The sequence below is a fragment of the Ascidia mentula genome, chromosome 3 (assembly GCF_947561715.1).
Source record: "Ascidia mentula chromosome 3, kaAscMent1.1, whole genome shotgun sequence".
NCBI lineage: Eukaryota > Metazoa > Chordata > Ascidiacea > Phlebobranchia > Ascidiidae > Ascidia > Ascidia mentula.
The window spans coordinates 13686300-13704784 of record NC_138568.1 but is presented as its reverse complement, the minus strand read 5'-3'; the positions used below and the strand labels follow the sequence as shown (position 1 = coordinate 13704784).

The following is an 18485-nucleotide window of genomic DNA, read 5'->3' as shown; positions in this document are numbered from 1 at the left end:
TTCAATATTTTCGAAGTAAAAAATGTAACATTGCCTTCTTGCAGGAAACGCATAGCAGTGTTAACAAAGTTAAGTTGTGCGAAATGGAATGGGGAGGTAAAGCGTTTTGGGCACATTGCACATCTAACAGTAGAGGCGTTGCAATTCTTTTAGACAAGTCAACTTCGCAACATACAAATAACGTTCGAGTAGACCAAGATGGCCGATACATAATGGTTGAAATGTCAATTAATGCTATTGAACTTGTCAATGTCTACGGACCAAACAGGGACGAACCGGAATTTATAGATGACTTGTTTTCATCACTAAACAAATGCCCATGTCATTATAGGCGGAGATTTTAACTTAGTATTGAACGACAATCTCGACAAATCGGGTACCGATAAACATGTCAACCGGAATGCGAAGAAAAAGTTAGGGCAATATACAACTCTAGGAAACTTGCAAGATATATTTCGACAAAAAAATCCAAATCTGCAGAAATACTCGAGATTTCAGAAAAATCCATACGCCGCCTCACGTATTGATTTCTTTTTGTTAGATAAACAACTCACTTCAAATGTTACAAATGCCGATATCGACCCGGGAATATTGTCAGACCATTGTATGATAACGTTACAACTTAATACCAACCCTCTGTCCCGCGGAAGAGGATACTGGAAGTTTAATGTATCCCTGCTTGATGATACCAACTATAGAGAGAAAATAGTTAAAGTAGTCACCAACTTCGAACGCGAAAATCCACCAAATGATACAAATCCACATACAAGGTGGGACACACTAAAAGCCGTGATTAGGGGGAAACAATTCGTCACGCCTCAAACGCTAAAAGAAACAGATTAGCAACCCTACATGAATTCGAAAACCGTATAAAAAAGTGCAAGATACTTTAGCTGAAAAGGGGGAAGACGAACGTTTACTAACCAAGTTAGCGCAACTTAAGGACAAATTAAATGAATTTCTTGTGCGCCAAACTAAAAGCGCATTCGTCAGAAGCAGAGCACGTTGGGCCGAAGATGGGGAAAAAAATACTAAATACTTTTTAAACTTAGAGAAACGGCACAACCAAAAGAAAACCATCGATAAATTAAGGTCGGGAAACGGGATCACAACAGACCAGAAGCTTATCTTCTCTGATCTTGTTAATTTTTACGAAGAGCTGTACAAACAAAACGCAAACAATCTGGATAGTAATGCCACCGCTGGTAAATTAGCAAACCTTGATCTACCAAAATTAACAAATGAACAAGCCATTGAATTAGATACAGAAATTACGGAAAAAGAGTTTTACATGGCGCTTATGCAAATGGCAAAAAATAAACCTCCCGGATTAGATGGTTTTCCTGCAGAATTTTATTTAACCTTTTGGAGTAATTTGAAAAACATGTTTATGGCAGCTTGGAAATATACAACGGCAACTGGAGCGCTCTCCAACACGCAAGCGCAGCGGGTGGTAACATTAATACCAAAACCTGGAAAAGACTCTCTCCTACCGGCAAGTTACAGGCCGATAACACTACTGAACGTAGATTATAAAATTGCCTCCAAAGTCATAAATACGCGATTAAAATCGGTTTTGAACCAACTAATTTCTCCCAGTCAAAACGGTTTTATACCTGGTAGATATATTGGTACGAACATTCGCCTTTTGTTCGATGTAATCGATTTCGCAGATTTTCGTAATATCCCTGGTGCGATACTGTCCTTGGACATATACAAGGCATTTGATACCATAAGCTGGGACTTCATCTACGAGGTGCTCAAAATATTTGGGTTTGGCAATAAAATCTTATCCTGGATCACATGCCTTTACAGGCAACCGACCGGTATTATAGTAAACAACAACCACTTGTCGCCGGAATTCACAATTAAACGAGGTGTAAGGATCCACTTTCTCCTACCCTTTTTGTTTTATGCATAGAATGTCTTGCGAGCGCACTTAAAACGGCCAACTTTCAAGGCATTCCAATTAATCAACACGAATTTATAGTCTCAATGTTTGCAGATGATACGATCGTTTTTTTAAAGGGAGATGAGGACGACTTTCATAAGGTATTTAAAGTAATAGAGGAGTTTGGAGAATTGTCAGGGTGCAAATTAAACATGAATAAGTCCGTCGCTTTTTTCATAGGTTCAAAAAGAAATGAACGTTTCAAACCTATGGAAAATGAAGTTTTGTCATGGCCCGAGAATGTAATAAAATATCTTGGGGTAGAAATACCAATCAAAAAAAATGACAACAATGTTATGGTAAACAGGAACTTTAATCCCACTCTTAAACAAATCCAAGTGGTATTAAATCTCTGGTCGTCAAGAGGCTTAACACTACTCGGAAAGACAGCAATTATTGAATCTCTGGTAATTCCAATTTTAACGTATAAATTCAGTGTATTACCGATAATCTTAACTAACGATCTTTTTTTTAAAAATCAAGCGACCAATATTTAAATTTCTTTGGGGGTCGAAGTGGGAAAGAGTTAAAAGAGAGACAATATGTTTGGATGTAGACGAAGGCGGACTCGGCGTTATTAATGTTGAAAACTACCTCCTTGCACTAAACTTAAAATGGTTTAGAAAACTCCACGACGACAATGTTAATGAAACTTGGAAGGTGATAGAAAAGCCGTTTTGCAACGAAAATTGGTTGGAGGTGATTTTAAATGGAAATGCAAAAGTAGAGTCTTCACGGTTAAGCGAATTTTGCCCTTGCGTTCCCTGCGAGCCACCGTAGGAGCTTGCAAACACCTTTTTAAAACGCTAGGCTTACAATAGACATACTTAACACAAACGGAGAGTATCTTGCATATGATACGATTGCAAAAAATTATGGCTTAACGCCCAATAATAAGGATTTCGTGGAATTTATCAAGCTTGTCTCGAAATTTCCCCCCGAGTGGGATATGGAGTGCGTCCCACCGCACAATTCCAGTGTCAAAACTTTAATTCAGACGTTGCATGCATTGAACAAAACAAAATACATTTATTCCCTTCTGAAAAATAAAGCCTCTAAACCAAAAGCACAAGACATCTGGGACAAAAGGTTAGGGGAAGACACCCCATGGCCCCTTGTTTACAAGAATGTCTACAAATCAACCATAGAAACCAAATTAAGAAGCTTCCAAATTAAATTAAATCTCAATGACGTTACAACCAACAAACAACTACATTCTTTTGGGAAAGTAATTAGTAACATGTGCGTTTTTTGCAAGAAGCGGAAACTGTGTGTCATCTTTTTTGTTAATGCCCCATTGTAAATGTATACTGGGAGGATGTAATTTCATATTTAAGTGCTAGAATAAGACAAAATTTAATTTTAACAGATGCAGAAAAACTTTTTGGAATGCATTCTGATTTGCCAAGTAAACTTTTTTTAAATTGTGCGTTGTTATGTGCCAGATATGTGATTTACAGTAGCAAATATGCGGAAACGAACCCGACCTTAACGAAATTTGTGCTTTTTTTGAAGAATCTACGTAACTGTGAATTTAACCTAGCAAAAAAAAGAAATACTTTATATTTGCATAAAATTAAATGGTCGCATACTGTCTAAAGTACTCAACGTAATTTGTCATGTTTTTTTTAACTTTTCGGTCTGCTTCTTATGTGTGAATTGTGGTAGCGTAATTGTGTAAAATAAAATAAAAAATAAAATAAAAAAAAACACCGGGAGGAAACGTAAAAGTGCTTGATAAGCTACATCTACATATGTAAAAATACCACTCAATTGGTGAACAATTTGCAAATAATGTTGGTAATCCTTGAGCTAAGGCCTTGTATAGCACCTATAACAAAGTAGGTATTCGTAGCACGTATTTTTAGGAAACGGCACACCTTATAATTTCGTCTATGGGACATAGTGTTATGAATCATGTTTTTAAGCTTTTCAATGAATAGTATTACATAACAGCATCACATGATACTAGAAATAATACGTGCATCATCTATTGTCTCGATTTCGGGTCAGGTTTTTTTTATGCTTGGTGATCTAGCTATTTGCGTAGGTTATTTCACATTTTACTGGTATAAATAATCATTGACCAATAAATGTAGCTGTTACAACTTGGGCAGCATCAACACGCACCTAAATAAGGCGTTGTTTAGCTTCAAATACTGAAAAAAAAAGTTTTCTGCCCATATGAACCTGTGAAACACGAAAATGACACGTAGTGGGGGTCTAAAAATTAGTTGTTTGATTAAACATAGTAAAATATTACCTCGATTTCATTCAGGTTGTTACTTGTACTACTAAAGAAATGCATATATAGTTTAACTAGTTTGGACAAAATTAGAAAAGTTAAATTTTTTATTGTGTATCCTTCAGAGTCCAATGGATTACAGGTGGCCCCACTACAAAATGGGGGTTAACGGTCAAACATCTCAAATTTTGACCCATCAACGCAACAAAACGCTATATATTATTTTTTTCTGTCGCTCAGTATACCCTTGGGCTCTAATGGGTAAAGGCAACTGTCCCCACATTGCCACTCACCCAATTCCATTTATACACCTTGCATTGCTTGGTATAATCCAACGCATTATTATTGTTTCCGCACTATTTTCCACATTGTGAAATACTTGTAAGCTAAAAACAATATTACAAAATTTAATGAAAAGGTAAAACCAAAATAGAACAACTGATTACAAATACCATTATCTAATATGTATTGTGTTGTTGCTTTGCATTAATCGACATGTGTATTCGATTTTTCCGAAGATGCCGTTCATCAGTAGAATGCGTTACCTCGGTTTCTAACCGATCAGTCGACTCGTCACAAACGATTGGATTGGACATTAGCGTCTTTTGGACGAGACCTGCACCTATCGCTCTGCCATGCGTTTGCTTAGATTTTGCTTTGTTGTATTTAAAACAATCTTAATCTAAAAAAAGTCCACCACCGAGAGTGTTCAACTCTTGGTACCTCGAAACATCATCCGACTCTCTATGTCGCTTTTCTTGTGCCAGGCACAAACGTGCTTGCACGACCTATCCAATTCTTCCAGAAGGGATTTCTACACGATGAGCCCAAAACAGTATTTTTTTGGGACACTGTTTCCTTATGGCGTCTCATTGAACAACAAACACATTATGTAATAAAACTTGCCCGCAGCGGTTATGGGTGGTAAGTCGTCGTTTTCATTTTGAAATACAAAACTTTTTATTGGACTATTGCCAAACGAAGCACGAATAAGAAACAGCGATTTAAGTTTAAAGAACAATTTTGACAAAACAGAATCGATCAGAGGTGAAAAGGTGATGCTAGAGCAAACCAAAATTTTCAAAAGAATACATTTGAAAGATACAGGAGAAAAATAGAATTGGGACGAACAAATTAATTCTACTTATTTTTTTTGTCAGTGGCTCGGGAAAAGAAACACGAGTATCACAGAATGAGTTGGGATTAAGACAAAACAACTAAACACACGAAAAATGATACAGAACAAAGGAAACACCGGTTGTTACTTAAATAACCACTGGCGTCATTGATGATTAAGGTGCAGGAAGAGCATTAATGGACGTGAATTATAGCGCAGTAAAAATTAGTTTAATGCGATTAAGCGAAAAGCACCAGCTCTTTACACCAATGCAAGCGACATTAGAACTACTGCGAACAAGCTTCGAGTGGTTGCATAATGCTACTCTGTAGATTTAACACGAAGAACTCTTATACTGATTTGAAATTGGAACACTCTGCGAAAGAGTTGGCTAATTAACACATGACTCGTTTCATGGCATTTTGCGAGAGTCTGCCGACAGACAGAATTTTTTGGGGATGAAGTTTCCTTCTTCGATATACAGAAACGATAAAGTCAATCGTCTTTTCAATGAAGCGATTTTTAAATTACAAATCCAAAAGATTCCCTGTAAAAAATACACGAATATTTAAGATTAAGGATTTGGTCAATATATCAAGTAGTTTTGGAGACGGGGTTGCAATCTAATGGAGAGTTGATTTTAGCGTCTTCCTGCTTAAACATAGATGAACAATGCGGGGTATGCACATTTTTAAAAAAATGTTGTTTTTTTTCGTGCAAACAAACCGTGGTCACTGACATCACAGCATATCGTAACAAATTATTCCTCAAAATGAATTAATAATAACAATAAATACCACATACCATGCAGTTATTTTTTTTAAATAACACATACCAGTTGGAACCTCCTGGATTTTTGAATACTGCTGTTCTGTGAAACCTTCTTTGCTGGAATTTTCATCAAGTTCAAACGCTCGACCGTTCTGCTCCTTCACGGGCACAAAAGAACTTTCCTCCGGCGCCCCATTAATCTTCGGCACAAACGCTAATATTGGTTCAGGTACCTCGGACGTTACGTCACTTCCGTTTGGGCGGTCCATTTCGGTGAGGACAATTGTGGAAATTTCGTTTTCGTCCAAGTTTGTAGAGTTCTCTGTATCGTCCTCATGCGGCAGCGGTTTAGGTGCTTCGTTATAAACAGGATTTACCGCAGGAAACTCTATGTTTGAAGTGCTAAAAAAATAATTTTATCAGATAAGGTTGCTCAAACAACACAGGTCATAATAAACTGCCTAAAAAACCTCTCAGATTCTGAAAGCACAGTTTGGGTTTCGATTGCAGCTGGAGATTCTGTCCGATCAGGTGTAAGCGAATTGTGAGGCGAGCGCCCACCAGTGGGTGTTAGGTTGGAAGGCGAACTCTCGCCAGAGGGAGCTGTGTGGCTTGGTGAGGTGTCCGCGTTTGGAGTGGGGGAATCACCACCACGAGTTCGCCGCATTATCATCTCAAGACGCTGAAATTGAAATAAAAGGTTTGGTACAAGAACATGCACGAAAAAGCTTAAAACTAATCAAAACTACAAACCTTCTTTCTTTGCAGCCTCTCGTCTTCTTTCTTTTGGGCGGCGAGGTTTCTTTCCTTTCTCGCTTTTTCTGCTTCTTCTTTAGCTCGTTGTTCAACTCTCTCCTTTTGCTCTCTAAACATTTTAGTTCAGTTTAGCACTGCATGCTAATATTCTTGTTACCCCTCCTACTTCAAGTATACTACTTCAACTACTGTCATTAACATTCGATCCAACACATACTTGATGAATTCCTCGTGCTTTCTTGCTAACTCATCCGCTTCTTGTTTCTTCTTCATTTCCTCTTCTTCCTGGATTCTTCTTTCCTCCTCCAATCGTTTTTCTTCCTCAACTTTTGCTTCCTCCGCCATCTGGCGAGCGATCTCAACCCGACGAGCACTTTCTTCAGCAGCAAGTCTGTTAAACACAAAGTTATCAAATATCAAACAATTTTATCTGATTTCAATAATTAATTACACAGAAACAAAGTATCATACTTTTTTCTTTCTTGTCTCTCCTGTTCTTCTTTCTCTCTTTTTTCTTTGGCTTCTTTTCTTTTTGCCGCCATTGCTTCTTTATAAGCTTGTTCTTCTGGAGTAAGTTTCTACAAAAAAAACAAGTTAAATAATAAATTAAAGTTGACCAACTTTTATTTCTGTGTCTGGAAATGCTTAATACTTTTTCTCTTTTCTTGGTTTCATTTACAGGAGCTTCAGGTTTTGGTTCACATATTGGTTGCTTATCATGTGTGGTCACTTGATTCTCTTTCAAGGCTTGAGTCTGAATTTTTTCACCAACCTCTTGACTTTTCTCAACCTACAAAAAGTAAATTTTGTAGATTACTGTATAACTTATCTATAGTTTTCATGAAATTATAGCAAGCAAATAATTGCCATAACGAAAGAGTTTGAAACTGGTTGACCAGATTTGTTTCCAGTGATAAATGGGGATACTGAAAATAAAGTTTGCATAAAATCCCCATTAGTTGTCAAATATTACACATTTGTCATGTTATTAACCTCCTAATGGAATGGAAAAAGTATAAAATGTTTAAGTTCTTACTGCTTGTTCCAGGACGGGAGAAGGAGTATTCATGCTACTACTTTCCACTGATGTGGATTCTTCCTCCAAGTCTTCTGTGATCTTCCGTTGTTCCTTCTCATCCTCTCCCACTGCAACCTCATCCTTTTCCTCCACAACCAGCTTCTCACACAATTCAACATCTGCCTTTTCCACTACGTCATTGTTTTCATTATCAGTCCTATCTTCATTTCGAGGGGATATAACTTCAGGTGCTATGACATCATCAACTTTCTCAGTTATCGGAGCAGGAATTTCGACTTTCGAATCAGGTTGTCCAGTCCCTGCTTCTGAAGCTTCAGGAGTTGTAATTACAGTCTCTTCATTGGAAGACATAATATTTTCAGGTTCAACTGCAGCAACAGTAGTACTGGGACCATGGAGTTCTATATCTTTTTCCTCTACTTTTTCAGCGATAGCTTTCTTAGTGTCCCCATTTCTGGCAATTTCAGCTGTTTGCTCATCAGTATTTTCTGGTTGTTTTTCTTCAATTTTGATGATTTCACTTTCTTCAGCTTTTCCTGTCTTTAAAAGAAAGGTTACTTTAAATGTGAGCAACTACAATACTAAACATGTAATAGGATAATGTTCCACCAAACACAAACTAATCGAAAATGTTGCACCTACTTCTTGCATGGTATCGGTATTGGCTTGCTTAATAGGTTGGAAGACTTCCTCCTTAACTTCTGCACTTGGTTGCTCAACTTCCTCCACAACAACTTCATTTTCTACTGTGGATAATGATTCTTTTTCAATTGTGCTGCCAAGGTCCTTAGCAACATTCTGTTGGGTATGATTGTTTATTGTAGTAGAAGGATCTGTGATGACAGTTGATACTTCTTCCTTGTTGGACTTTGGTTGATCTGACAAGAAAGTTTTTACTGTGTTATCAACCGTTGTGTCCATCATGTCAATAAATATAGAAATAAACAATACATATGTAAAACTATGTAAAGAAAATATAACTACTGACAAAAAATATATTCATAGGACAATTGCAACACACACAAGTTAAATGTAACCAAAAATACATTGCAAACTTTGATTACAGATCAGTGCAACTCTATATACCATTTAGTTTAACATCTGTTTCCGCAAGCGTAACAGCAACATCAGTATTTGTCTTCACGGATGTTGCTTGTTCTGCAATAATAAGAAAGCCATTATTTTCACCTTGTTAACCCTTGGAGATTACCATTTTCCAGCAGAGTCTATAAATAGATGTAACATTGGCACATGTACTTAATGAGTATAACTAAGTACCTTTACTAGCTTCTTTCGCTTTTGGCTTAGCTGATGTTACCGACTGAGCCTTTTGGTCTTTACTCTTTTTAGGATTGGCTTTTGATAAAACAACAGGAGATGTACCAGATTTTTTTCCAAGTGTAATTCCCTGCTTTAATGGTTGCTTAATAGCTGGTGGCGTGGATTTGCTGGGTTGTAGTTTGGCATCTTAAACAAATAAGGAATGTAGCAGCCAGGGTGTATTAGGAACACTAATAATTGATTTTTTCAGAATTCGAAAGACTATGAAACTGGCCATTTTTAACTGATGAAGTTTTTGCCGAAACGCCTTATAAATAAATAAATAAAATGTCAATGTTTTTAGCAGTTTTCCTCAGAGTGTGTTGTTGCAGCAATAAACGTCAGTCACAATTAAACTTCTGTCTCATGAAATTCACCTCGAATTGGAGTTTGCTTTGATGCAGAGGAAGACCTTAATGTGGATGGAGATTGCTGACGTGCAGGTGAAGTTCCTCTACTGGGTGCTTTGCTTTCTTTGGTTGCAGAATTTTCTTTAGTTTTCAGTGCAGGTGAAGGTGCACGTCTTGGTCTGGACAAAATTGTTTCAAATCAAGTTTGATTTTTCTAGGTCAACAGGCTATTATCTATTGATTGGTTTTAGAAACAACAATATATTCTACATTGATATTTCATTGTGAATAACGTAAATATTTGCAGTGGCGCAACAACTGGAAATTAAAGAAAGCAGGCAATAATGCCAATACAAAACTAAGGTTTTAAAATAAATAATCTTTAAAGTATGCTTGCACAGATTTGCATTTGTCATTCTTTCGATCAGTCCAACTGTACAAGAGAGTGTACATGCTATTGGGTAACAACAGTCAAGGGATGTGTATTCATTTTAAGCAGGTCTGCATATGGCCCATGACATAATTTAAAAATAAACATTATGTAGCTTGTAACTTAGCCTGTTTGGTCTGATTTTGCTAAAGAGGCTACTAACTATTGTACAGCATTTTTTTCAAACAACACCAAGGTATAATATAATTCTAATTTGTCTGAGGGATAGTTTTACAAACTTAGTGTACCACCATGTGGCCTGTGAAAAAATATTTTTAACTGTAGTAAAGGTATCAAGTATGCTGACAAACCCACCCCCAAAATTGCATGGATGGTAACACAATATGACAAAATTTTAATGTTCATTGTGTTGATTCGACATATTACAAGCTAATTTCTGACTCGTTGGTGACTGTAACACTTTTGGTATTTTCTTACCCATTGCGTAGTTGGGGTGATTGGCCTCTTTGTCTTTGCGACAAGTTTGGGGAAGAAGATGACTGAAGTGTGGGAGTCTTCTGGGAGCGCTGTTTATACAATGAGGGGGATGGTGTCCTACCCATGGTTCGAGAAGTTGGAGTCGTTGATATTTGACCCCTTGGTGACATTGTGGTGGATGAATTGCTGCTTGTGTCAGATCTAAATGGAAACATTACAGCCATGACAGTTTTTTAGGACACAAATAGCAGCATAATAATGAACAAGTAGAAGACAAACCAAAGTATTCAGCTGTGATGTTATTAATCATATCAAATCAGTGTATTTTGCAATACACACTACTGCATAAATTACAGATACTGTGGGAAATAAAGTAGCAAATGCAACTATAGAACCAGTGATTACCCGGTCAGGCAACCAAAATTCTGACTATTTATATATTTTAATTCTGGAAGTTGCCTTTATGATAATAAGAGTATATTCTAAACATTTATCATTATTTATGGTATACCTGGCAGATGAGGGTTGATCTTTGGACTGTCGGCGATCATTGCTTCGACTTCTTACTGACGTGGCTACAAACAATGTAATAAAATAAACTTCCATTATGCAGTTGAGCATCATTGCAACTCTTACCTGGAAGAGAAGCAGAATCAGGAGCCTCTGCTTGTTTAGAGCGAGCCATTGAAGACTTTGTCGGAGCAAGCAACCTTGCACTTAGAAGCGTTGGTTCAGTAAGTTGTGGAGATGTTGTTACTATTACAGAGAATAGAAAATGTTACATTAAGCTTTGAATATACAAGTTTGTTAAAGAGTCTCATAAAATTTTTTTAAAACCTTTTGTATCAAAATGCTCAGATTATTTAAATGAATACTAATTAAGATATTAGGGTACTTTTTTATATAGATTTAGTTCTATATGTTTATACACAAAGGTTTAGCAAAAGAACTAGGAAAGTCAAAAAAGGTGTAGTCAACAATATTCTGAAACGAAATTTGTATGCTTCACACAAAAGTAAAAAGAAATATTGCTCATAAACAAACTAAGAATCACAGTTTCCCAATGTATTAGAAAAGAGTAGCCAATTGTAAGCTTGTTACACCACATTCTATCCAGAACATGCATTCCAAATACAAGCTGGCTTGACCAAATGCAGTTGTCGATCCAAAACTTGCATCAATTTACATAAGAACTTGAAATTGCATGCAACTAAAAGATGGTTTGCTGAAGAAGGTAGCCTTTGTGCACAAGTACAGACATTATTTCTTGGGTTTGAATACATTTTTCAGCTGTCAACACCTAATTTGGAAGAATTCATACTGCAGACCTAAGTCAAGATGACACAACATCAATTTCATGCTGAAAACTGTGGCAAACTCAACCAATTCGTTTCACCTTATTCAAGAACTGTCATGCAGAAGAGGAAATCAATAAAACAAGTGTTCATGCTTTTTAAACTGGTGCCCATGCATATAAAAACAATACAGAAACAAAGGCATTTCCATTAACATCGGTAAGAACAGACCTTTAGGCTTTTTATTGCCTTCAGTCCTTCTAGTTGTAGGTGAGCGACCCCTCGTGGACACTTTGTTTGTGGGTCCATCACCAGTAACAGAATTATTTGAACTTTTTGACTTAGTCCGAGTATCACTGGAACGCGCCCTTGCAGCTCTTGATGTGGATGCTAGTGTGGCATTTTTATAACTTTTAGTAACTCAATTCAGTGACTTGAATAACGATATCTAGATCTAATTATTTACAAACATGTAATTTTTTTAAATACATCTGTTTTAAGTGTACAGCTTAATACTAGCATAAAAATTTACATTGTGAAGATAAACACACTTTTGCATTGGGTAACACCAAAAACAGTGAACAATTGTGACAGAAAAAGTTAATTGTTTAGTAACAATTTGTTTGCCATGTCACATCCACACAGTACACAAACTTGCTGGTAATGAAATTCACACAACCACAGTAGACGTGCAAATAGACACAAGTGCGCGTGCACTGTATCACGCAACCATTTTTGTTACAATATGTATTGTTTGTACAAGAACTTCCAGGTTCATTTGAAGTACTTGACATTACTTTAACAACAATAATATAATATATATAGGCGTTCATACAAATGAATATACATAACCACGAATGCAACACAAATGCATTGATAGTAACAAAGCTTTTCAATTCATCAAAAAACAAATTTCTAAAGATAAGGTAGTAAATAATTATCACGATTGGCTGCAATAATAATTTGACAAGGTAAACAAAACTTTGTGCTGAATAGTTTGTTACAGTACCTGGAGATGAATGCTTGCTTGTGTTACTGACTGGTGATGAATCATATGACCGCAGGCCAGAGGCAAATGCCATGTGAGCTGTCCCCACAAGAAGGGGGCTTTTGGAAAATCTATCATCACGCTCAATGTGGGAAGAATTACTTGGAGAGCCTTAAAAACACATTATCTTTTTTTACCATATATATATACAGTGTAATATAAATTATGTCAAAAGTTGACTTTAGGCACACTTTAGCAAATTTTGTACCTCTGATACTTGTATATGTAGCTTAGGTAGTGACTATCAATATTCTGTAACACTCTATGACATGCCATAAAATAGGTTAACAACTAAATACTCATTGATAAAAGGCATATAGGTTCTTCAAAACTGTCATTATTATTATTAAATGCCATTTGCTGTGAATATTTTTCTCATTAAGTGTAAATTAACAATGTCTGGTCCTAAAGAACCATCAGTGTTATAAAATAGTTTAATAGTTAATGTTACTACAAAATAAGTGAATTAAAGCAGGGTGCAAAAATACAGGTTTAACAAACACATTTTATAAAGTTAAGTAAAATATAACAGACACAGAAACACTTGAAATGTCTCTATAGGGCAAATGAACTTGCCATTTAAAACACTTGAAACTATACTGTTAAGAGCATTACAGATATTTGAGCTATCACTAAGCATTCAAAGCACACCATGCAATCTACCAACCATAGCTAACAGGGCCACTACCACCATCTTCATTACGCTTATCACCATCGCCTGTAAACAAACACCAAAGATAAAAAGTGTTTCACATCAATACCATGTCTCAAGTTGGTAGTAAAATAAGAAAACATGAAAACCAAACACAATGCAACATAAATAGAAAGTTCCTCACAGTAAAATACAAGGTATATACTAAGTGGTGTAGAATTGTAACTTAAAGCTTGTTGGTGAGAAATATGGGTATAAGCAATACTGTCACTCACCAAGCATGAATTGTGATAAATCAAGGTTACTTGCAGTCATAGACAAAGGCCTGCGTGCACCCAAACCTGACCAAAAACCAAATGCATGCAAGACATGCTGTTAGTGATGAAGCATACAAGTGTACAAGGTTATTGTAATACAATACATATGTGTTTTTTGAGTAGTTTTTAATTTGTTGTTGCGGTGCACTTATCCTTTGTAGAAACATTTGACATAGAAAAAATGCATTTCAGACTAATGATTGTAACAACATAAGTGGTTTCAACCATACATAAATGGTGAACAAGCCAGAAAAGTGTCAAACAGTCATTATATCAGAACATGAGAATTAAGAGAGAAAATCAAGCCAAACATTTGTACTCTGTAATATGACAATATAATTTAAACTTTGAAACTATCTATATCGTGACCTAATTCAAACTTTTATTGTCAGATATGACACACCAGTTTATCTAAAAAAGCTATTTTTAGCATGTTCATTTCACATTCATCATTTAGTTATTTCAATAGAACCATGGCACATTATCTGAAGTTAATAATGTGTCTTACAAGAAAAGCTCTGAACATGCAATAATTATATTGACATGCAACAAATTTCTAAAGGGATGGATAAAAACAAAAAAAATCATTTTGATTTGTTTTCATAGCAACATCATTGGATGAAATAACTGTGCCCACATATCCATTGACTAAGGTAATTAATTAACAACACAGTGAGCTTGTAGTTTACCAGACTGGCGCCTATGCTTTGTCATTCGGGATGGGTCTAAGTAGTGGAAGGGTCCAGGTGCAGTGTCCACTGCTGTAGCATAGGTGATTCCCCCACTGCCACCACCCCCATAGCCTTATTAATATGAAAAACATGCATTTCACTGAAACACTGTTATTATAGAGTGCTTGTTACATGGGTTATAAACAGAATTTAAATGTCATGCGGACACATCTAAAAAAACACAGCAGTTAAAACTCAATCAGTGGAAAAAAACAGCGGAGTGTGTAAACGTATGCAATAAACATGCAAAAGCTAAATAAGAAATACTTATTGATTAATAGTGGGCCAGTTGTTTACAAAATCAGTTTAATTAGGTTTTTACATTGTAACTAGAAATCAATAAATTATTAATGCCTAAAATAGTCCAACATTAAATGAAGAACAGCAATTAACTAAGGTTTAATCAAGAAATTTCGGTTGAAGAATAGATCATGCAACCATCTTAATTTTAAATCTTAAACATGCATAAGCATACTACCTCCAGCACCCCAAGACCATCGTTTCTTGCGGTCGATTGATGCACCTCTTTTTTGTCGCAAAACAACAGTAGCCTGTTGTTCGGTTCGTGCAACAATGGCTTCAGCTCTTTTCTAAAATATACATATCACAACAAGTTTACTATAAATTAACAGTTATTTAGAAGCAATGAGCAATAATATAATCATTGAGCGGCAGACAGAAGTGTACAATGTCTTGACCTGTTAGAACTTATCATCAGTTATTAATAAGTTTTTATCAAGTTATTAACAGTTTTACTTTTTCTCCATCAATGTGTTGCTTTTTCCTAATCTCTACTTCCTTCCGTCTTTTTTCTTCCTTTTCTCGATTCTCCTCCATCTTTTTTTTACGCTCATCTTGCGTTTGTTCCCACTTCGAATAGGCAGCATCGTCCTTAGCACGTCTAAGTTGAAATTCTTCTTCTGCATAAGCAAACATGCTTAAGATAAATTTTTCTACAAACACATCAACAACATACTCGGGTATTTGAAATTGGAATATAAAGTATACGGTTGACCTTCTGCTAAATTCATTGCATGCAATGGAACAGGCCAAGGTTATAAGTAAGTGAGGTAATGTTGGCCCAACACTTTGAAGTCATGTTCAAACAACCAACTTACAAAGGTAAAAGCAGCATTGCCATTTTGGAGTAAATTATGACATAATATATGGTAAAAATAAACCTTTGGGCCTTTTTTGCTGGCTCACATAAAATGATACAAATACAATAATAGAGTGTTATCGATTTAAAAGCAACAGTATAAAAAACTTAAATGGAAAATTCCACACTAAGCATATTGCATAGTATATATACCTTATGTATGGTATATAATATATTATACTTTTTAAATCAGACATATATAAAAGGCACTGCACTAAAAATTTAACGATGACATGCTAGTAAAAGCTGTGTCAACACTTTAAATATGACAGTTACATGCAAGAAAATATTATACATTTTCTTCAAGCTGAGTCTGAAAAAATAGACCTTTATTATCATTCCAAGGATAAAGTGCCCATGCCCTTGGTACACATCAGACTATTGAGCAAATGCGTTAGTAGTCAGAACAACTGGTACATTCATACAAGTTATACACCAGTCACTGATTCTGTGTACAGTTTAATATTGCTATCAAGTGTTTGTAAGATGCATACATGGTTGTTACATACATGCATAAATTCACAACAAACCTGTCGGGTTTTTGGTGATTTCTGAAAAAACATATTATGAAATAGTGTATCACGATAAAAAACATCTCAATTAACCCCCAAGCAGAGTTTTTAATACAACTTTGTTTGTACAAGTACAAATGCTTTGCTTTATTTTCACAATGTCAGCAGACAAACAACCCTTACTTGACTTTCAAATTTAGTTGGAAAATATATTAAATACCACATGTACATAAAGAGTTTTTTCCTACCTAATGCTTTTTGTTGCATCAAGCGCCTTTCCCTGACAAGTGCTATTCTTTCATCAACACTGGAGCGCTTTAATGTACTTTGGTTGAGCTTGGAAGCATCCAGTACTGGTTGGGCATACGGTGCTCTGACATCATGGTGAGTCTTCGGGAGGTTGGATACGTGCTCATCTACAGTATCTGCGAATAGACAATAATAATACATTTTACAAACAAATTGTTGTTTATGCCTTCTTGCCGCTTATTTGTTTAATTCATTTGCTTACTGGTTTCACTGACAGTAACAATTTCTTTTCATAATGAGCTTGGAAGCAGTTACTGAATAGGAAAACAAAAATAACAATAATTTGTACCTGATTGATTTTTATTTCCGTTGCTTTCCATGTGAAGAGCAAAGGGAACAGGGTTTGACACTTTATTGGATGCTGTGCTTACATCGTTATTATCCAATTGGTGGCTCGTTTGTTCTTCACTACTTTTTTCTGTTGGCATATCCATATTCAAGCATAAAAACCAAAAAATACACTCACAGTACTTGCAACAACATTACCTAACTACAAACTAAAACAAGATTATTTCAGTTTACAGGATGGTATCTTCACTGAGTATAGCCTACACAACATTTTAACAACTTTTAAATCCACATAAAACAAGCAGATTTTGTACAATCAATCTAGTGCTCTTGTTAAATCAGCCTGAACTACACAACAGGATACTTACCAGTAACCATTACCACAGCATCTAACTAAACGCATTTAGTCTGGCAAGACAAGTGCATGATCTAATCACTAATTAAGTCTTCCTAATACAAACTCGTTCTTTAAATTCACTAATTGAGCAATAGTTCATTAATCGATCAGAGTAACTGTTTTCCAGGGGTAGTCTAACCACATCACACAAGTTTTCTTATTTGTAAAAAGCATAGAACGACCTTTAAAAGCATTAAGTTTTAAAATACATACAAACTTTTTCAGACCACAGTCTACAGTGGAATCTGTTATCTGCGTTACACACTGTGACGTGTTACTTCTCACGTTCTCACATGTACGATATTGCAACAAAACGTTAAATAAATAACCAACTCCTTTTACTTTGGTCATCAGATTTTATGTGGGTTCTCGCCAAGCAGTGATCGATAAGTGTTGGCCACTTGCCACTTGGGGGGTTGGGCAGCAGAGCACGGCAGGTGCTCTTGGCTCCGCTGATAGGGGGCGCTAGAAAATTTAAAAAAAAACCCCAAGGTAGACTGCCCGCTAATCAGAAATGCCGACTTTGCAGATTATAAATTGACAAAACGATGGCGCAGCGGGGGCAAGACAATGCAGGAGGAAATAAAACAAGAACGATGGCGGGCGGTTGCCAAAATCGGCAGACCTATATGTATCAAGCGTGATCAGGATTCAGTATTCATTGCCAGAGTATATCGTGGGTTCGAATTTCGGTTGAAAAAACACACAGGCAACGGCAAACGAAGGAATTATAGGAATTGCGAAATACATGGAACAGAGGCGAAAGTACAAGTAATGATAGAAAGTTATATTTCTCAATGCTATATAATCGCCTTTGGTATCGCCACTGCACGTGGCGATTAGGACTAATACCGTGCGATATATATCATTAGGATGGCCCTCACACTGCCGCAACAAACAACCTAAAACGACCATTCCGCCAGTTCGACATGGCCCACTGCGATTGCACCTTCGAATTAATTGGAGCTATTTAAACGGGGGTAGGAAAACTTTTCTATTCGCGGGGCAAAACTTTTCAAAAATGAACAGGCGGACTGGACCACAAAGCGGACAGAGAGAGTAGGTTACAGTTCACAAACGAATCTATTTACAATAACTACCACTCCAAGGCAGTTACCGCAAAACAAAAGAGTGCCTTAAAAAATATAGCATTCGATTTGTAGTTTGTCCATGTATGGTTTTGTAGAACTCTACTGAACAAAACGTAAACTTGGAAAATAGTTCTATCATCGGCTGTCGGGCACAAAGCATTAAAACCTTTGCATTATAAACAGTCTACAAGACTTAGTTCATTGTAAATTAGGGTAAGCAAGTCATAGCTTGGTGGGGCTTCTGAAAATTATTAACTGATTGAACCCCA

General features: G+C 36.2%; 1 protein-coding gene across 5 annotated transcripts; it reads right to left on the bottom strand.

Annotated features, from left to right (window-relative positions):
- Positions 1-5137: 5137 nt before the first annotated feature.
- On the bottom strand, positions 5138-16933 carry LOC145893960 (uncharacterized). 5 transcript variants are annotated; one of them, XM_082982372.1, is made up of 23 exons: positions 16730-16933; positions 16380-16556; positions 16150-16170; positions 15217-15380; positions 14939-15050; positions 13428-13478; positions 12722-12871; positions 11944-12102; positions 11054-11173; positions 10929-10992; positions 10418-10618; positions 9577-9728; positions 9158-9346; positions 8966-9037; positions 8522-8757; positions 7877-8419; positions 7493-7630; positions 7312-7418; positions 7058-7231; positions 6838-6949; positions 6555-6766; positions 6149-6486; positions 5138-5860 (listed from the first exon to the last, which is right to left on the bottom strand). In XM_082982372.1, the coding sequence occupies exons 1-23, from the start codon at positions 16872-16874 to the stop codon at positions 5841-5843; spliced, it is 3657 nt and encodes a 1218-aa protein (XP_082838498.1). In that variant the 5' UTR covers positions 16875-16933; the 3' UTR covers positions 5138-5840. The 5 variants fall into 5 exon arrangements, with proteins under 5 accessions (XP_082838498.1, XP_082838502.1, XP_082838501.1 ...); XM_082982376.1 differs by lacking the exon at positions 11944-12102; XM_082982375.1 differs by lacking the exon at positions 13428-13478.
- Between the last annotated feature and the right edge of the window lie 1552 nt (positions 16934-18485).